Source organism: Loxodonta africana, chromosome 24, assembly GCF_030014295.1.
Source record: "Loxodonta africana isolate mLoxAfr1 chromosome 24, mLoxAfr1.hap2, whole genome shotgun sequence".
Classification (NCBI taxonomy): domain Eukaryota; kingdom Metazoa; phylum Chordata; class Mammalia; order Proboscidea; family Elephantidae; genus Loxodonta; species Loxodonta africana.
Window position 1 is genome coordinate 37,176,897 of NC_087365.1, and position 21,518 is coordinate 37,198,414.

The window sequence follows — 21,518 nt, forward strand, 5'->3', positions numbered from 1 at the left end:
TTTATCATAAAAATTAATATTTGTATGGTCAGAAATTAGATTTACCAATATATTTGACCAATTTCTGACTTAATGTTTTCCTTTGGGTTCCCTCTTGCTTCTGCTTAAGTGTATGCTTTAGTAATTCTTTCAGAGATGGTACAGGTGGTAAAAATCTATGAAAGTCTGAAAATGTGTATTGAAGTTGGTTGATAGTATTTTTTTCCTCTGCATGTCCAAGGTTATTATTCCTCGTCTGTGGCATCCATTGTTGCTTGAAGGGAAGTTTACAGTCAGTTCAGTTGTTATTTCTTTGTATGCAATTTGTCTTTATTCTCTTTTAACGCCTAAGAGTTTTCTCTCTCTCTCTGTTCTGTCTGGTCACCACCATGCTGCGGGTTGAGATTTATTTTTAATCATTCTGTTCAGCACATGGTATGTGCTTCTCATCTCAGGACTTTCTATTTGATTCTGAGAAATTCTCAGCCATTATCTCTTAAATATTGTATCTCCATTATTTCTTCTTTATAATTTTTTTGCGTATTTTGAAAAGGAATCATTCCGTCCTTTTTCTGTCTCTGCACTGGTCTGAACCCTGCCCCTTAAGATCCCAGCCCCAAACCAGGCTTCCTATCAGCAGCTCAGGATGTCACAGGTACAGAGCCAGGGGGGCTTGGCTCAGATCCCAGCCGCCACATCTGGCTCTTCTCCCTCCTTTTATCTAAGATTCAGGCAGTGAGTCTGATGCTAGACTTTCAGATCCGCAAAGAGCCCTTTTGGTACCCATGCGATCTTCAGGCCTGGAACTCCTGGTCACTTCTGCCTGTTGCCAGACTTAGAGCCTGGCAGGCCCAATGTTTCAGCCCCTTTTTATCTTTGCATTTCTGTTCCAAAGGGGTTTATCTTGTTTGTGAGTGTGGCTAAGTAATTTCATTTATTAAAAAAAAAAAACAATATGTTTCTATTATTGCAGTGTATGAACAGAGGTTATTTTTTCACCAACCACACTGTTGTTTTCTTTTTACATCAGTTTTATTGAGGTATAATTTAAATACAACAAAATCACTCATTTAAAGTGTATAATTTAATGAGTTTTGATAAATATATACAGTCATGTAACCACCATTACAACCAAGAAAAGAATATTTCCACCACCCCTCAAGTTAACCTTGTGTCCGTTTGCAATCCTCAGCCCCAGCTAACAAGTGATCTGCTTTCTAAGATGAGTTTTGCCTTTCCTAGAATTTCATATAAATGGAATCATACAGTACATACACTTTTGTGCCTGATTTTTTTTCACTAAGCACAGTGATTTCGAGATCCATCCCCATTGTTGTGTATATCAATAGTTCATTCCTTTGTATTTTTGAGTAGCATTCCAATGTGCAGATATACCACAATCTGTTATCCATTCTCCTGTTGGTGGGCATTTGAATTGTTTCCAATTTGGAGCTATTACGTATAAATCTGCTATGAACATTCGTATTCAAGTCTTGGCGTCGGGGGTTTCATTTCTCTTGGGTAAATACCTAAGAATGGGATTTCTGGATGGTTTAGAAAGTGTTTGGTTAACTTTATAAAAAACCTCCAAACTGTTTCTCAAAAGTGGCTGTACAATTTTGCATTGCCATCTACAATGTATGAGAACTCCGGTTGAGGAACAGAGGTTATTTTTAAAGCATGAATTCAATGCCATCTTGACTGGAGGTGACTGTAAAAACACTTTAGAATGTACACTGAGCTATAAAAATGCCAGGAGTGGTAATGAAGGCTCTGTGAGGGTCAAACTCTAAGTGGCCTCTTTACTGCTGCATCCCCAAGCACAGGGCCTGGCTCCTGGCAACCACTCAATAAATGAATCCATGAATGAACGATTTGTCTCTGACAGACATTAACAGCTTATAAGGGTTGGGTCAAAGTTGGGACCTACCCAAAGGAAGTTTTTTGGGTCTCTGATTTCTCCTTCACCATATTTCTCAAGACCCCATGTTTTGAAATAGTGGGCATTTTTTGCCCTGTTACTATAACATCTACTTTCTCTTTCAGCCAGGCTTCTACTTCACAGCCCAAGATAGCCACTCTAACTCCCAGCCTTAGAGTCTGCATTTCAGCCAGCAAGAAAGAGAAAAAGGGAAGAAAAGGGCACACACCCTTTCTTTAAGGATTCTAGCCTGGAGTTCCAGATTGTTTCTGCTGATACATGATAGAAGATGGACCAGCCCCATCTAGCTGCAAGGGAGACTGGAGCATGTGGCCTCTATTCTGGGCAGCTGTGTGCCTAGACAGATGCTGGGGTTCTTTTGCATAGAAGAAGAGGAGGGTAGACAGTGGATCACTTCTAGCAGGCCCTACTCTGAGCCTGACCATCCTGAACTTTGAGCTCAATATGCTACATTATTTGGAAAACATGTTTATTCCTCAGCTCCAAGGGGAATCCTTTTAATTTGCTACACAAAAGAAAGTCAGGCTGGTGGGCACAGGAGGTGCCTCACTCACCCCCTCCAGTCCCTTCACCCATCCACCCAGGTCAGACATCCCTGACACCTCAAGGTTGTCTGCTGAGGTGGGGAAGGGGGGAGGCGGGAGGAAGCAGTTGAAGGATGGTGCCTTCAAAGAAGGAGGAAGAAGTCAATGATGGGATTGGCAGAAGGCACACACCAGTTGGCCCCCGGGACCGAAATGGCTGCCTTCTGGGTGGTCTACCTGAGGAAGCTCTGGTGGGTCGGTCCTATGGCTGAGCTGGGGTGTAGAGAACTGGGTCTGGTCAGCTGCCCTTCTTACAGTTCGTCAGGCTGGGCCTCCAGGAAACTTAGTGGCCTACAGGGTATAAGGCATGTCCCAGAGCTGTGCTGTCCAATACGGTAGCCACCAGCCACATGTAACTACTTAAATTTAAATTAATAAAATAAAATACAAAATTTAGTTCCTCTGTCATATTAGCCATATTTCAAGTGGTCAAGCCATAAGCACACGTGGTTAATGGCTATCATGTTAGACAGCACAGATACAGGACATTTCCACCACTGCAGAGCATCCTATTAGAACACAGGAAAGCCATGTGAAGCAGTATTAACAGAGGCAGAGTACCAAGAAAGAAGCAGCTGATGGGCTGATTTACAGGATGCCAGGCAGATCCCAGCTGAGCCACCATGGTCTAAAAAAAAAAAAAATTTTTTTTTTTTTTTTCCCTACGGGCCCATAATCTGTGAAGGACACAAATGAGAGAGAAGAAGGTGTCCAGGCAAAGGTAACAGGGATGTGGAGATGGTTTGAAAAGTGTCTGTTCTCCTTGAAGGATGTCTTAGTCTGGGTTCCCCAGAAGCTGACCCTAGGACAAGGATTTGACAGCAAGTAGTTGATTTGGAGGAGTCCCTGGGTGGTACAAACAATCAGTAGCTGGGCTACTAACTGAAGGGTTGGTGTTTTAAACCCACCCAGAGGTGCCTCAGAAGAAAGGCCTGGCAATCTGCTTCCAAAAGGTCACAGCAATGAAAACCCTATGGAAGACAGTTCTACTCGGACACACGAGGTTGGCTAGTTTATTTGGGAGGTAATCCCAGGAGGCACCAGTAGCAGGTGGGAACATGAGACAGGAAAGGGGAGACATCCAATAAAGGGTGATGGTCAAGCAAGTTACCACTGTGGGCAACTGGAGCTCAATTCTGCTGGGAGCTCTGGGAGTCAGTAATAGAACATGGACCTCAGAATTATCCTGCCTGAGGGGTAGGTAAACTGGTTTTTGTTTTTAATAATTTATTTTTCACTGTTGTTGATAATATACAGAGCAAACCATACACCAATTCAACAATTTCTACATGTACGTTTAGTGATATCTATTACATTCTTCATGTTGTGCGACCATTCTCACCCTCCTTTAAGAACATAAACTTACTGTCCCCTAAGCTTTCTACCTAATTTTTCGAATTGCTGTTGTCAATTTGATCCTATATCGCAGTTCTTAAAAGAGCACTGTGCTCAAGTCAGACATTCTTTACTAGTTAAGCTAAACTACTGTTTGGTTTAAAGAAGACTTCAGGAGATATTTTTGGCTTAAGAGTTAAGGTTTAAAGATTATCTCAGGGCAGCCTCATCTACCCTGAGACCAGAAAAACTAGATGGTGCCAGGCTACCACTACCAATTGTTCGCATCAGAGCCACAATAGGTGCATCCTGATAGAATGGGAGAAAAATGTGGAAGAGAATCTCAAATTGTTAAAAAATCCAGACTTACTGGATTGTTTGAGACTAGAAGACTTCCCAAGATTATTGCCCTGAGATATTGTTTAAACCTTGAGCTGAAACTATCCTGAGGTTACCTTTTAGCTAATAACAGATTAGCTCACCAAATAAATAATACCGCCAGAGAGTACTACGCTCCTTTAAAAAATCATATATATGAGACCAAATGGTCAACAACTACCTTAAAACAAGGATGAGAAGGTAAAGGGGCAGAGGGAAACTAGATTACTGGAACCAGAGCAACCAGAACGAAAATAATGAAAATGTTCACGCATTGTGAAGAATGCAACCAATGTCACTGAACAATCTGTGTAGAAACTGTTGAATGGGAACCTAATATGCTGTGTGAACTTTCATCTAAAACACAATAACACACTGTTTAAAAAAGATTATCTCAGGAAAATAGTTTCGGGGGTTCATTCAGCCTTAATGGTTTAAGAAAGTTCTTTTCTGGAAAGTCTGGATTCCATGAGGATTTGAAATTCTGTTCTAAATTTCCCCCCTTTTGATCAGGATTCTTCTATGGACTCTTTGATCAAAATGTTCAGTAATGGTAGCTGGGTATCTGGTCTCATGGCAAAGGAGGCAGTTGTTCATGAAGGCAATTAGCCACACCTTCCATTTCCTCCTCCTCTTCCTCACAAAGTTGGGTTTTTATGCATCAACTTCCATCAGTCATTGGCTGAGGGCTGCTCCAATGTGTTAACTCCCTGCAGTGTGGTGACTGAAGATCTTCCTTGGCTGTACAAAGTCCTCAGTCAAAGAGATGCAAACATAGAGCAACTGGAAGTTGGCTAGAGCATACCAAGGTCCTAAGACCTGCGGGATATAGGCTGGGCGATATTGTCTGGTACAAAAGGTGAAGAGCAACATCCTTAACCTCCAGTCTCCTCTCTCTCACACACAGACACACACATACTCCTCGTATACTTCTCACACTGGCCTCTTCCTCACTCTGCTCCCTCCTAGCACAGGACCTTTGCATATACTGTTCGAATGCCTGAGACATTCTTCTACTCTTTCCCTTCCTCTTTCACCTAGTTAATAAAAAAAACCTTCAGATCTCAGCTCAAATGTTCCTTCCTCTGGGTATCCTGTCCTGATGGACACCCCTCCCCATCATCCCAGCACAGGCTCAAGACTTCCTGTTGCACACTCTCCTAGTTCCCTGTCCTCCTGGTGTATAGTCTCCTCTATCCTCTAACATGTCATTACGTGTGTGTGAGGTTAGCTGATTAACACTGTCTTCCCCATCAGAGGGCGAGGAGGGGATCTTGCTTGTCTTGTTCAAGTCTCCACACTTAGTGCACAGTGACACACAGTAGGTGTTCAAGAAATGTATGCTGCGTGAATGAACAAATCCCAGTCATGGTGACTAAGGCTCCCAGTAGCCAGAGAGACAATTTACCAGCTAAAGACCCCAGGAAAAGGAGGAGGTTAATTAGCAATTCATTAGGATCCATTTTCAAGTCTGTAGTCAATGCTAATCACTTGTTTGTTTAAAACAGGAAGTCCTGCACTCATTAAATACATTACTAAATGAAAACATTTCTCGGGGAAGTCTGGCCTCGCACACTGGAATGTAAACTTGAGGGCCGCACCCCTTCTTTTGTACAGACTTCCCAGAATTCAGCAAAGCAGGTGTTCACAGCTGGAAATACCCTGGGCTGGGACCCTAGTTCTCTAAGAGTGGGCCTTAGGAACCTGGGCCTGCAGCTTTCTGGGCTCAGTTTTTGCCCCTGTAAAATGGGCACGATATTCAACCACCTGGCTGGTTGTGAGGATTAGAGGAAGCTGTGTAGCCAAGAGTGCCAGCTCGAACCTTGGTGTTATCCTCTCTACAGCCTGTAGCAGATCTAATTTGGGAATGTAGTTACCTCCGCCTCCCCAGGGATTTGACCAATGCCTGCGCTTGTTACTAAGGGCTCCTCTTTATAGGCAGCCCACAAGCACTCACAGGCCATGCTGTGCTCCCCCTTGCCTTGTGTTAGCTCGCTGAATCCTCACAGCTAGATCAACCCAGGGGGGAAAAAAAAAAAAAACACTGCCATCAAGTCGATTCCAACTCATAGCGACCCTAATGGACAGAGTAGAACTGCCTCATAGAGTTTCCAAGGAGCACCTGGTGGATTCGAACTGCTGACCTTTTGGTTAGCAGCCCTAACTCTTAACCACCACGCCACCAGGGTTTCCAGGTCACTATCATTACCTGCATTTGCACATGTGGAAACTGAGGCTTAGAGAGGAGAGGCACCTGTCCAGTGCATGCTCCCCTCTACGCTGAGGCCCTCCTCCAGGAAGTTCCCTCTGATTCTCAAAGCAGAAATGCTTCCTTGCTTTGCTGGGTCTTATTCATCCTCATGTTCCCAGGAGGCTCTGCAGAAATGGAACTGCTACCTTTGTGTGAACGCTAACCACATACATACCAGTCTCAATGCTCTGTGCTTTTCACCTCCACAGAGTAAGCTGCTATTATTACCTCCATTTTAAGATGGGGAAACTGACTTGTCAAAGGTCACATGGCTGATAGCTGTGGTAAATGACGAAGCCAGGGCTCGAACCCAGGAAGCCTGTCTTCGGAACTCATGCACTTAGCCTTTGGGAGGACTACTGTGCCCCTATGACAGCCCTTGGGAACTGTAAAGGGGAGGGCTTGGGAGTGGCCTGGCAACCTAAGCCCTGCAGAAAAGCCTCAGAGGACTATACTCCTCTGGGCAATGCTACCCAAGTATTACTCAGAAATCCACTGAGTGCCCTGGGGATGCGGAACAGACCAGCCTCCTTTTCTGAAGCCTCACCCTTTCCTTCAGCCTCCCTGCTGACTACTCCATCTCCTGCTAAAAGGAGCAATACCCTGAATGTGTCCTGTGAGCCTCTGTACCTGCTGCTCCTCTGCCCAAAGGGCTCATCCCTTAGTTCCTGAGGATAAATGCTACAGATCGGAATGCTACAGAGCGAGCTCGGGTGTCCTCCTCCCCATAAATCTCCCAGTTTCCTTTCAGTTCAATCTCTGTGCTGCTGTTTATAGCTCTGAGGTATCAACATCTTCAACGTAATCACCAACTCTCACAGAGCACTTCCCAGGGGCCAGGCCCTGAGTCTGGCAGGCACCATGCTCTCAGGAAGGTACGATTTTTATTCCCATTTCATCAAGGCTTAGAGCCATGAAGAAACTTGCCCAAACCCACCCAGAAGAGTTGGGAGTCAAACCCAGGCTCTTTGCTTCCAAAGCTCATGTTCTTAACAGCTGCTCCCTACTACCCCGCAGTACAGACTTCCACTGCTGCCTTCCTTTATTGCAGGAGTAAATGTTATCCTTGGACAGGGAAAAGGCTACAAGTCCCAGACAGAGCTTCAGTGGGGGCTGGGCAGATGGAGGCATGCAATGCCCTGAGAGCACTCGAGGGAGCCCTGGATTCTGCCTGGGGAAGTCAGGAACAGCCCCTGAGGCCCAACCTGCCTCTCTCTAAAGTCTAAGATGAGCTACTGTGTGGGTGGGTGATCGTCCTCCTGGGTCTACATGGGCCTGCACAGCATGCATGCACACAACGATCCCCTGAAGGACATCCTCTCCAAGAACCCTTTGCTAATTTGGATTGGGCACTGCTAACTTCCCTCTCCCCAGCCCTGGTTCACTTTGAGAAAAGCAAAGCACAGGTGGGGGGGGGGCGGATACAGACTATGTAAATCCCCTAACACCAAAATATGAATTTTTCATAGAATTATAGACTCACAAATGCTTTACTTTTTTAACAATAAAATATCGAGGGTATATAAGGAACACCTACATCTTAACAACAAAAAGATAAACCACCCAGTAAAAAAATGGACAAAGGATTTGAATAGACACTTCAGCAAAGAAGTTATACGAATGGCCAACAAGCACATGAAAAGATGCTCAACATGATTAGGCATTAAAAAACAAACCCGTTGCCATTGTGTCAATTCCGACTCATAGTGACCCTATAGGACAGAGTAGAACTGCCCCATAGAGTTTCCAAGGACTGCCTGGTGGATTCGAACTGCCAGTCCTTTGGTTAGCAGGCAAATGCTTAACCACTATACCACCAGGGCTCCCATTAGGCATTAGGGAGATGCAAATCAAAACCACAATGAGTTACCACTTCATCACGACCAGGATGGCTGAAATAAAAAACAAACCAACAAAAAACCCAGAAAACAACAAATGTTGACGAGGATGTAGAAAAACTGGAATCTGCATTCATTGCTGGTGGGAATGCAAAATGGTGCAGCCACTGTGGAAAACAGTTTGGCAGTTCCTCAAAAGTTTAACATAAAACTACCACCCCCTCATTGCCATCGAGTTGATTCTGACTCATAATGACCCTAGAGGACAGAGTAGAACCGCCCTCTAGAGCTTCCAAGCAGCCCCTGGTAGATTTGAACTGTGAGCCTTTTGGTTAGCAGTCGTAGCTCTTAACTACTACACAACCAGGGTTTCCAGAAAACTACCACACGACCCAGCAATTCCACTCCTAGGTATACACCAAAGAGACTTGAAAACAAGACCACAAACAGAGACTTGTACACCAGTGCTCAGTGCAGCACTACTCGCAATAGTCAAAAGGTGGAAACAACGTAAATGTCCGTCAACAGATGAACAGATAAACAAAAGGTGGTATATACATACAATGGAATATTACTCAGCCACAAAGAGACACAAAGTCTTGATATATGCTACAACATGGACGAACCTTGAAAATGCTATGCTGAGTAAAGGAAGTCAGTCACAAAAGGACAAATATTGTATGATCCCGCTTATTTGAAATATCTCCACTAGGCAAATATATAGAGACCGAAGTTTATTAGTGGTTACCAGGGGCAGGAGGGTAAGGGAAAGGGGTCACTGTTGAGGAAGCACGGGTTTCTGTTTACGCTGATGGAAACCTGGCAACAGATCCTGGTGATGATTACACAGACAACACGATTAATGTAATTGGTGTCGCTGAATTGTACTTGTAAAAAATGATGAATTGGAATATGTTGCGTTTTATATATACGTTAGTGGGTGGAAACCCCAGGTTCTTAACTCGGCAGGACTCGTATTGGCCAATAAATGAGAGACCGAGGTGGGAGAACAAGAAAGACATCTTTATTTCGTTGTACAAGGAAATGGAGTAGTCGGAGCTGTTGCTGTCAAGACTGCTCCCCAAGGGCAGGCAGGCAGGGAGGTTACTTTCAAAGGGGTTTACAAGTAGGGAGTTCTCGTCAAGTTACAAGTCAGCAACATTCTTAATCATCGGCTGCAGGCGCAAGGGGGTTTACACATAACCTCTAAGCAAAAGCAGGATTCAGATGCAAAGCTGAGGGGGGCGGGAGGGGAAGCCCAGCAAAGAAAACCATTTTGCGGGACAACACTGTAGGGGAGGAAGCCAGGTAAAGAATACAGCTCTGTGGGGGGTTCTGTCTCACAGGTGTATTTTATATTAAAAAAAAAAAGCTGAAAAAGCAAACGCATAGAGACCAAAATTTATTAGTGGTTACAGGGGTGGGGGGAGTAGGGAACGGAGAGTCGTTGCTTGGGGAGGACCAACTTTCTGTAAAGGGTGATGAAAAAATTTGCAGTCGGTAGCTGTAAAGGTCATACAACATGGGAGCATAATTAATGTCACTGAATTGTACACATTAAAAATGGTTGTGATGGCAAATGTTTTGTTATATATTTCACCACTATTAAAAAAAAAGTTTTTGCGAGCAAATGAGCTCAAGTGTAGGGTATAAAAGTCTAAAGAGAATACAGAGGGTGTATTGTGAAAAGACTTCTCATCTCTGGCCGTTACCCTTCTAGAGGGTGCCACCGGGGTGTCCTTTAAGAGAGTTTCCACATGTAAAGGAGTGTAGCTGCCCCCCTCAATAAAACAGCAGGATTGTTCTACTTGCCTTCTTCAATAATACACCCTGCAGATACACACGGAGAACCACCTCGTTCTTTTTAAAAGCCGCAGGGTACACGACACAGGTTTGTGAGGTTCCTTCTTGGTGGCCTTTAGGTTGTTTACAATTTTTTATTAACATAAGCTGCTTCAATGAACCCTTTGTTCGTCATCTTTGCACACGTGCAAGTAAATTCCTAAAAGCAGGGTTCCTGAGTCAAAGTGGAACAGGCTGCTTGGCCATGACATGGACGGGACCTACGCCATTTTTCTCTCTTCTAAACTTCTTGACTGCTCAGTGCCTTTTTCCTTGTTAAATTCTTACTAATGACTAATGTCCTTTTCAGACTGTGGAAAACAAATGATAGGATCTAAGAAAGCCTTATGACCACCAAAATTGCCCCAGGAGGCCAGTCACCCCCTGGACAGGTAAGATAATACCTTGGGACCATGATCCCCGACACCATGACTTTCCACAAGCCCCTGAAACCCATGATTTTGCCCTATAAAGCTTTCAGCCAATCTCCTGTTGGGGGAGACAGGCTTTGGAGATCATTTCCCTCTGTTTCCTATGTATCGATAGACAATAAAGCTCTTGCTACTCACCTCACCAGTCGCAGGAATTGGCTGTTTGCGGCAGGTGGCTCTAACTCTCGAAAGTGCGGTAACAAAAGGGTGTGTGCATTTTAAACTTTGATAGCTACTGCTGTTTTATTCTTTTAAAATACTGCACTGCATTTTGTTATATGGGTGTTCTCTTAGCCTGTCTATCCCCTCCTCCTTCGCCTAACTCTTTCCCTTGCTATCTTCCTTTTGTTTTATAATTTTTTTTGGCAATTGTGGTAATTATATATGTAACAAATCGATTACCATTTTAATCTTCTTCACATGTACAGTTCAGTGACATTAATTATGGTTATCATGTTGTTCAACCATCACCCTTATCTGTTTCCAAATTTTCCCATCGCCCTGAACATAAGCTCAGTGTTCCCTATCTTGCTTTCTTTTTAATTATACACCTACTTTTAGGAAATAGTTATCAGTAACATTTCATGACTTCTGATGCACTACTCTTCAGCAGAGTTTCTGTGTGTGCGTGTGTTTCATAGTTAAGTCCCATGACTAGGTTATTTCCTATCTTTTGTTTCCAGTCTTTTGAGATACCAATGTAAGACATTAAGCATAACGCCTGGCACGTAGTGGCCGTTCAGTATTGGTGAGTTTTTGTATATTATGCACAACAGTGCAGTGAATTGCCTATGCGCGTACATCTCTGTGCACACCTGAGCGGTAAATTCCTGGTGGCAGACTTGCTGGTCAGAAGGTGTGGACATTTGAGTCTGGGTTCAAATACTGCCATACTGACTTCCAAAGAACTTGTACTAATTTACATGCCCTTCTCCCCATACTTGCCCACAATGTATTATCAAACCATAGATGTTTTAGGAGGTGTAATGGTGCTTGAACCCGACTGCTTCAAACCCTTCATCTAGCAGACAGGGAAACTGAGGCCCAAGGAGAAGCAGGGAGGGGAGTGCTCAAGGTCACCTGTGAGCTGTGGCACAGTTCAGTCCCATTTCTGGCCTCTCCCCAGGGAACTGGGGCCATGTCTGGGCAGAATGTGCAAGAACAGAGTGAGGTCGGTGAGGTAAGGAAGGATGTGGAGACAGGGTGAAGGGGAGGTGGTGCACACGGAGGTCTTGACTACACCCCTCTGCCTTGGAGAATGAAACATGTTTTATTTTCATGAAGAAACTTCTGGCCCTTCTCCACTACTTCTCTCTACCTCCACCCTCCTCCCCCATGTCTTTTCCCTTGGAAACGGCCTCAGAGATTCTGAAAGGTGCTCTCCTCACTTCTGAGCCTGCCTGTGTGGGAGGAAGCTGAGGACGTGAGGGTACTGATTGAGAGCAGGTTGAGAGTCAGGAGCTGCTGTGCAAAAAGAATGGCAAATTACATAAGGAGGGAAGAGGAAAGGGGATGGGGGCCGCAGCCAGTCATCTGTGCTTTTTTAACCCTTTCCTGTGGGAGAAAAAAAAAAAAAAATGCTGGCAGCCCCAGACGCAGGGACATGGCTGCCGCGCGAGACATTTTCATAAATGGCTTGTGCTGAAAGCTTTGAAGGGAGGAAGGCACTGTTCCCTCCTTGTCCTTTGCAGACAGGCTTCGTACACCGGGTAGAACTGTCGGAAAAGGTACAACAGCTCCTAATCTAGGAGATGATTCCTGGGGGAAATCAGGCTGCTTTTCAAGCGTAATTTGAAAAGCCGCTGCCTCCAAACTTCAGTGGTGGCGGAGGGGGCAGGGGACGCAGAGCGAAAATACCATTTATAAAGCAATCAACGCTTCCACAGCGTCCACCATCGCTCAGAATTATTTTCCGAAATTTGGCCTCTCTTCCTTACTCTGGAGGGGAGGCAATCCGGCACTTTGCTTCCCATCAAGCCCGACGCCGACGCCGAGGACTGGCGAAGTCACACAAAGGGAGCGCGGACCTTGCATTGTTCCTCCCAGCTGGAGCTGCGGAAAATCATTTCCAGGGCTCCTCCATGCTCCGCAACGAGCCGGAGGAAGCCTCATCAGAGGTTCCATTCATCTCACTTCTTACTTTTAAACTTTAAAGCACGTATTTATGTGCCTCCAGTTGGCCATGAACCACAGCGTGTCAAACAGTTTGGGGTTGATGGAAGAAGTAGATTTTCTCGTCCAGGGACTTTCAGAAACATAATTTCATCGCCAGTCTCTCTCATTTCCAGTCTCTCCTGTACGCTGCCACTAGATGAATATTCCTAAATACACCACTTTCAATACATTACCCAGTGTTCAGGAAACTTCCAAGGCCACTTCTCCATTCCTGAAGGCCAGGACCGCCAGACAGGCATACCAGACCCTCCACAGGGATGGTCTCAGCTCTCACGACCTCCTAACGCACACCCTCCCCCACAGCCTGCCAGGCCACACTCGTCATGAGTGCTGAAAGCTTTGAAGGCACTCATCCCCTGCATCTCTTCTGGGAACCAAATACAGTGCTTCCTTTTGGGGGAAACCAGCCGCCCCAACTCTCTATTTAGTTCGCATGAGCCGTTCTGACCCCCTGCCTCTGGGCCTGGCTGTGAGACGTAAATCATGCTTTAGCAATGCTGTAGATAAAGGGCCTGAGTGCTAAAAACAGAATTCTCCCACCCCTATTTTTGTACGGCCCTGGAGCTAAGAATGATTTTTGCATTTTTAAAAGATGGTTAAAAAAATAAAAGATGCCACAGAAACCCTATATGGCCTCCAAAGTCTAATTTTTTTTACTATCTGGCCCTTTACAAAGAAAGTTCGCTGACCCTTGCTGTGGAGGCACAACGTCTGTTTTAGGGCTGGGCAAAGGACCAGCTGAGCCCACGGCAGGAAATCCTGGGACTTTAGCTGGACCTGTCCAGAAGGAGGTGCCCCTAGGTTTGTTACACCGGAGGAGTTATAAGCCTGGGACTCCTGGTGGCCATCTTTGACACTTTACAGAGAAAGGCTGCCAAGAATGAAGCCAACACTGGGGAAAGCAGAATCAAAAGACGGAGACAGGCTGTGGGATCTGGAGCCATTTCTTTAAGCTTAAGCCAGTTTGAGTTGGGTCTCCTGTCACTTGCAACTGAAGGAGTTATGAAAAATAGAGATATTGGCAGGTATGACTGTTTGCCTTTGGGAATGTTATTTTCCCTATCTGGAATGCCCATTTTCCTTTCTGACTGCCAAAAGTCTATTTGTCCTACAGGATCTCAGCTCCTTCTGGAAGCTTTCTTTGCTTCTCTCTCCCTACTGTGGTCCCCTTTAGTTCCTGGGTGCTTCATTCTGGGATTTAACCATATACTTCCTCAGCTGTAACTGTCTGGAAGAGTATTGCATCCCTAACAAAGCCATGAACAATGGGGGTGGGTGGGGTGCACATTGTTGGTGGCCCAGGACCATGCTAGATGCTTTATAAGTACTATAGCATTTATTCCTCCCAACATGGCCACCCTAAGAGACAGAGGCATCGACTCCATTTTAGAGATCGGAAAATGAAGCTCAGAAGTAAAGTGATTTGTCCAAGGCCACACAGTTAATAAGAAATAAAGTCAGGAATCAACCATCAACCACAGCTCTGATGAACCTGAAATCACAATCTAGTGCTTCCTGAGGACCACATCCAACCCCTCCCAGCCACCTTCAGTAATCTGTTGCCACTGAGTCGATTATGACTCATAGCGACCCTACAGGACAGAGTAGAAGTGCTCCATAGTTTCCAAGGAGTGCCTGGTATATTTGAACTGCCGACATTTTGGTTAACAGCTGTAGCACTTAACCACTACACCACCAGGGTTTCCGCCTCCAAATCCACCCCTATGCTTTCCTAAATACTCTATGAGCCTTCTACTGTCTGCAGATCAAAGCTCAAAGATCTCAACCCGATTCAAGGTCTTTCAAGATCCACCTTACAAAAAAAAAAATCAAACCCATTGCTGTTGAGTAGATTCCGGCTCATAGAGGTCCTATAGGAAGAGTAGAACTGCCCAATAGGGTTTCCAAGGAGTGGCTGATAGATTTGAACTGCTGACTTCTCGGTTAGCAGCCGAGTCCATAACCATTGCGCCATCAGCGCTCCACTAATCCCTTACATATCCCTAACTCTAGCCAAACCAATACTCAAGATGCTGGTGCACCCTGAATAAAAGGAGAAACCCTCATTGCACCAGCAAGTTTTAACAGAAGGAAACAATCACTTTGCAAATACTCTGCTAACAAGGAGTAGATTGAGTCCGTTGGACAGGTTCAAAATTAAAGTTGCCTGAATATAATAATAACTGGAGAGGCACTCTAATTAGTTTTTTTTTAATCAAGTGCAACAATCTGCCTGGAGGAATCAGCAACTCAGGATGTCTTAACTCTTTGAGGAAGAGGCTGGGAATACCATGGAAAATCTTCCCATACAGAGCCCAGGTCTCAGCACTGGACAGGAGGGGTGTGTGTGTAGCTGCCCCTGCCTTCGGTACCACACCACTGCCTGCCACGCCCAGGCACCCTTGGAAGGCAGGCTACTTCAGCCTAGCAGTGAGCAATCTATGTAATGCTTAACGAGTCACACCACCTCTCTGACCTGCTTTCTCATTTGTCAGGACCTAGTGATTGAATTAGCCTATCACTTTGTGTCCCTGATGGAATTAGGAACAATGCCGTGAATCCTTTTACAATCTCCCCAAATAGAGGGCATTGCCTCCCCCTTTTCCCAACGGACCTTAGAATCATCCCAGAATTTTAAAGCTGGAAGAAAGTTAAGTGATTATCTCTCCCAGGAGTTCTTTTGTGTGTGCGTGTGTGTGTGAAGACATACACAACAAAACATACCACACCCCAATTTGACAATTTCTACCTGTACAATTCAGTGACATTGGTTATATTCTTCAGGTTGTGCCACCTTTCTCGATACTCTTTCCAAATTGTTTCACCATCATTAACACAAACTCACTGCCCCCTCAGCTTCCTATCTAACCTTTCAAGTTGCTGCTGCCAATACATATACTGTATCTTACACAGATAACACATACCTTCTACATTAGTTTCTCAACTGCGCCCTCCCCACTCGAGGTAGTTTCATTAGTGTGCTATGCACATTTTTCACAGCAATGTAAAAAAAATTGGCACGGTAGCACTTAGGAAAAAACTTTGAGGGGGAAGGGCACGGTTGGCAAACAAACACAGAAGGCACATGTTATTTGTGTAAAAATATGGTAAATAATTCTTTACAATAACACAATGCTCAAGGCAGACATTCTTTTCTAATTAAGCTAAACTACTGTTTGGTTTAAAGATGACTACAGGGGATAGTTTTGGTTTAAGGTTTCCTCAGAGCAATAGTTTCGGGGGTAGGGAGTCATCCAGCCTCAAAGGCTCCAGAAAGTCTGGATTCCATAAGAATTTGAAGTTGGGTTCCAAATCCCCCCCTGCCCTTCGACCAGGATTCTTTTATAGAATCTTTGATCAAAATGTTCAGTGATGGTAGCTGGGCACCATCCGATTCTTCTGTTCTCATGGCAAAGGAGGCAGTTGTTCATGGAGGCAACTAGACACATACTCCAGTTCCCCCTCCAGTTCCAGGGGTTCTTAACTTTGGGTCCCTGCAGGGGGGTCATAGGTGAAGCCTCTGAAACTGTACATGGAATTTTGTGAGATCAGCTAGGCAGACCCAGCAGGAGTCGAGGAGATGGTGTTGGTGCAGTCTTGGGGAATGCGGTACCCTTCTGGGGGTGATGCGAGGAGGGGGAGCATGCTTCTAATGAGTAGGTCCCCAGAGTCCATCTGATTCCTAGTGAGGCCAGAATCCCAAAAGATTAAGAACTCTCCCTCTGGCCCAATCACTCCATTTTATAGGTTGGATAGTAAAACTGAGGTCCGAAGAGGGGAAGGGCCCCTTGATGACTAATTTGCAGAGCCAGACCAGAAGCAGGTCTGTGTCGCCTGGACCTGAGCAGGACGTCTCACTGCCCTTCCAGGTAAGACCCTAAAAGGAAAAAAGAGGGCCTCTCTGGATCTGGTAGGGGACCCTTGCTCCAATATGTCCCCATGCCAACCACCTTCTGGGGTTTTTAGAGTTTGGGGGTTATGAAATGTCATTAAAAGAGGTATCTAGACAGTGCCTCACCATGCATCTGGTGAGGAAACATCCATCACTCCTGGGACCAGTCAGCTGTGCGTGTGTGTGTGTCTGTGTCTGTCTGTGGGGGGAAGGTGGCTGTGTACCGAAATTTACATAATCTGCATGTTTTAAATCCTCCAGATAGAAAAAGCAAGTATTTATCCCGCCTTTTCTATACAAACTGTACCTCAAGGTTATCACATGGTTGATGAAGGGAAGATTTCCTTTGTAGAAGTGCTGTGGCTAAAGCAAGCCAGAACAGTGGGGTGGAATTAGAATAGCACTGTTGCAGTACCTAATGAACGGATCCAGGTGGTGGTCACCAAAGGCTACATATCACAAGAAGAGATCAGAGGTTACACACCTCCTGATGGAAGTAAAAAATACCACCTACTGCAAAGAACAAAAACAAAATCTGATTAAGTCTCCTGTTCTGCCTCCCAGTTTACAGTAAATACAGGGGACAGGAGAAGGTCGTGAAACGAGCCCCACAGGGATGTAACAGGTAAACCCAGACTGTGGGGAGTGCTGTAGGATAAATGACCTCATTTCTTCAACAATACAGAAAAAAGAGGTGGACAGGGAACCATAAATTAAGAGAGATTTTTTAAGTGACATACATTACCTACAATAGCAATACTACCCTTAGGGTCCTGATGCAAACACACTGGGGAAATCTAAACACTGACTGGATTTCTGACAATATTAAAAGATCACTGCTAATTGTTTTAGGTTTGCTGATGGAGCTGTGGTTGTATGTTAATTTTTTTTTTTTTTTGGATTCTACATCTGGGATTTGCTTTAAAGTAATTAAGGGAATAGATGGGACGTGGGGGTAAGTGGGCAGGGGTATGGTCACTAGTGAAGCTGGGTGATGGGTATACGGGCTTCATTATGCCATTCTCCATTATAAAAAGTTAAAAAATTAATCTCCCACTTAAAAGAGACACAAAAAATTGCTTTGAGTGGCTGCCTTTGGGGAGGGAGGCCAGCTGGCTGGGAAATGGGTAAGGAGAGACTTACCTTACTTTTGACTGTTTTCTGTCTGTACTGAATTTTATACCATGGTCCTGTATTATCTAAGAACATAAACTCATTTTTAAAAAAATCACCCAGTTTAAAAAACAAACTTCAAAGTGACCTCATGATGATACTTCCTTCTAAGAAATGCCTTTATTTCACTTGCTTCCAAAAATTGGTTAGGTACAACAAACTAGTTCCACCTCATTACTTGGGGAGGGGGCACTTGTGGGGGAGGCCCATCTGTGTGTTGGCAATGGCAAGGCAGTATTCCATAGACTCTTAGGGCTGCGATACTTTGAAGGGGGTCCTCAGGTGCTCAGAGGACACAGGCGCTGTGCAGTGCACGACTCTGCCCTAGAGCCCTTAAGCTTGGTGGTGTGTGTGTGTGTGCTAAGTGGGCTGTGGGGCAGCCTCGTGGTGCACTAGGGCCCTGGAGATGGAAAGCTAAGGAGTTAAACCCTTAGAGCTGCCAGACAATGTCATTTGAAAACACAGGTATGAAATATAAATAACAGTCAGCTACTTTTCTTCAATCCAATTTCTAAGCAGTTTATATATTTATATATCGATCAATTTATATATCGATGAGCTGTCTAATCCACCTTTGCAGTCTTCTCTGCAGCCGCTGCCACTGCCTTAGGCCAGGGGTGGGGTCAGCGCGACACCGACATCAGAGGCACCAGCAGGGAGGAGAGGGAGGCGACCTCCTCCGGACTCTGCCCACCCCAATCAGGGAGGGGCGCGTCACTGCAGCTCCTTGAGCAGGCGCAGCACGTTGGCTGTGTATGGGTTCTGCTGCCCCGGTGACCCCTGTAGCTGCACGGGGCAGAGGCTGGGGTGAGGAGGTGCAAACTGCTCGGGGCAGTAAAGTTCATTCAGGAGGAGCCAGGTGGAGTCCGGGTCTACCTTCATCAAATGGAGGAAAACGCTGCAGAGGAACAAAGAGTGAGCGAGCAGTGGGCACAAGGGAGGGGAGAGAAGGGAGGCGTGCTGGTGTTTTACCCAAGAGGCGATTTACTGGGCTATTCGAGAAGAAACTGATAATGACATCAGAATGCTTCTGATAGCAGAAGAAGCTCACTGAAGTTCCCAGGACCGGGCCATTAGGACGGTTCTAAGCCTAACAGAAATAGAGGTAAACGGTTTCATATCCACTGACAGAAGGAAAAATAATTAGTCTGAGCAGAACAATATTGACATCAAACAAGCTCTTGGCAAAGAAACAGGTTGATTTCTGGGTGTAAAGCAAGAGTTTTCAAAAAGAAGAAAAATGATAGGGGCCACACTTCCTTATAGGCTCCACTCAGCTCACAGGCCCAGCCAGGGTGGTGGCTGCTCCAGCTCCACAGCATGGACTCCCAGTCCTGCTTGGGGATCATGGGTAAGTGTTCCAATTTCTGAGCCTCTAGGTCCTTATCTATGGGCGCTCCAGCTTGCTGCTGAACCCTAGTTCCACTCCTTCTGGAGGTCGAGAGCCACAGATTCTCAGTTTCTAGACACATGGTCATGGCTCTGCTCTGAGGACCCGTTTACCGGTGCAGACCCAATAGAACTTGCTGTTCTTCGAAGGCTGAGACAGGGCTGAGCCCTGCCCCAGTGACCTTGTGGCAGAGACACAGAGTTGAAGGGTCAAGGGCCCACTGGATACCATGCCTCCATTAAGGGTGAGGTTCTTTATCTTGGCTTGAACTTTGGGGTCAACCCTTGTTTCTTATCTCCCTATATCCTATTTCTGAATAATCAATCCACATGCCTAAGGCCACTACCTTGGGCAGTCCAAACATAAACTTCACACACCTGGCTGACAGGCCCACCCCAGAAAGGATAAGATGTCCTCTTCTTGTTCGTCAGTGGCCTCCCAGCCATCCTGCCCATCTCGGCTCATATACTACCTCCTTAGGGAGGCTACCTTCCCTGACCATTGTGCCTAGGTAAGCTGCCCCTTATTGTTCTCTTTCAGAGCACCCTTCTCAAAATCCAAAAAACCAAACCCACCGCTGCCAAATCCCTTCCAACTCACAGTGACCCTACAGGACAGAGTAGGACCACCTCACCGGGTTTTCAAGGCTGTAAATCTTTACGGAAGCAGACTGCTACATTTTTCTCCTGCAGAGTGGCTGATGGGATAGGACTGCTGACCTTTTGGTTAGCAGCCGAGCGCTTTACCACCACACCACCAGGGCTCCTACACCCTTCCCAAACAAAAACAAACCCCAAACTCGTTGCCATTGATTTTGACTCACAGCAACCCTACAGGACAGAGCAGAACTGCCCCATAGCGTTTCCAAAGAATGGCTGGTGGATTTGAACTGCCAACCTTATGGTTAGCAGTTGAGCACTTAACCACTGCACCACCAGGGCTCCCACATCTTTCCCAGCAGATACCAATTACTTCTCTACTGAGTATCCCCTCCCCCAGAATATAAGCTCCTTGAGGGTAGAAGCAAGTGTGCTCATGATCACTGCTGCATCCCAGGTACCTGGCACAGTGCACGGTACACGGTAGGCACTCAGCCAATGCTTGTGGATTGCACAGGTTCTCATTTTAATGAGGACTTACTATGTTCCACACTGGTGACTTAAGATGCCATTCCTCTCTGGAATAGTGCTGTCATACAAGAGCATCTGAGGGAGGGAGAGGTCACCTGCTCACCACCACGGAAGGACTAAGGACCACTATTAACAGGATTCACACAAGCGCAGGCATCACTAGTCGTGTGATTATGGGAAGCTCTTCACCTTTTCTGGGGATTGGTTTCCTCATTTTTAGAAACGGGGGTGTCCCTCACTCCGGGTTTTGCTGAGGTTTAAAGGAGAAAACAGTGTCTAGCACATGTGATCCCTATCTACCAACTAAGAGAGTACATAGTATCTATTTGATGGATCACACTTTATTCTTGACAGCTATTCCTAGGAGCCTCTCCCACACTGTTGAGCACCAAGTTGGAAAATAAATGCTTGCTAAATGGAAGGAAATTTTGGTTTTTAATTTCGTTAATTTGAAAAACCTGTGCTCTCAGGGGTTTGCGTCTTCCCTCTGTGAAACCAGTTTTGCTTTCTTCCTTGTGTTTAATATACATACGCTAAAAACGCAAAAGAAGCAGGTGGAGGGCGCTGTGAAATTTTTTCTGGATTGTTTTGTGCCTAAACAATTTAAGTTTTCTTTGCTTAGGATAATCTCGTGTTTATACCCTCAGCGGTGGTTGCTGGAGAAGTGATTAGAATATTCTAATTCATCGTTTCCACTTCACTGCGGAAAGGAGATGGGGCCTGTGTGGGAGACGATTTTTGTTTAAAAACAAAAATATCTTCGATAATTAGAGTGGCAAGGGAAATTATGAAAAAATGCACCAAAAATGGGAAGCAGATTTCTATTTACATGTGACATAGTTGACAGTTTTCCCTGGTGCCAAAGGCTGTTAGAATGCAAACGGTTTCACTTGATTTTTTTTTTTTCCCTTCAAGAACTGGAGCAATTTTTCAAGCTATAGCTTAGTACACTCCCAGCTTCACGGAATATTTCTATCTGTGCAACACCCAGCAGACTTGTGCCACAGCCCTGTTCAGTCATAGCTCTGCTTTGACTTACAGGGCATGAAAACATTGCAATGTTCATTGTCCGAGTCCTTTTCTACATGCTAAATGCGGATGTTTGTATTCCTTGACAGGAAAGAAAAAGGAAGCCCCTTTTTGCCTTCCTAGATCTCTAAAATGCTAACGTGGAAGGG

General features: G+C 45.3%; 1 protein-coding gene across 3 annotated transcripts in view; it reads right to left on the reverse strand.

Moving 5' to 3' along the window:
• Window positions 1-17,921: 17,921 nt before the first annotated feature.
• The window catches only part of TTI1 (TELO2 interacting protein 1), a 49,094-nt gene continuing 45,497 nt past the window's right edge, over window positions 17,922-21,518 (reverse strand). For all 3 annotated transcript variants that reach the window (XM_064276073.1, XM_010591672.3, XM_064276072.1), the window contains one exon: window positions 17,922-18,718. In XM_064276073.1, the coding sequence (XP_064132143.1) occupies window positions 18,535-18,718 (184 nt within the window). In that variant the 3' untranslated portion in view covers window positions 17,922-18,534. The remainder of the gene's footprint in view (window positions 18,719-21,518) is intronic.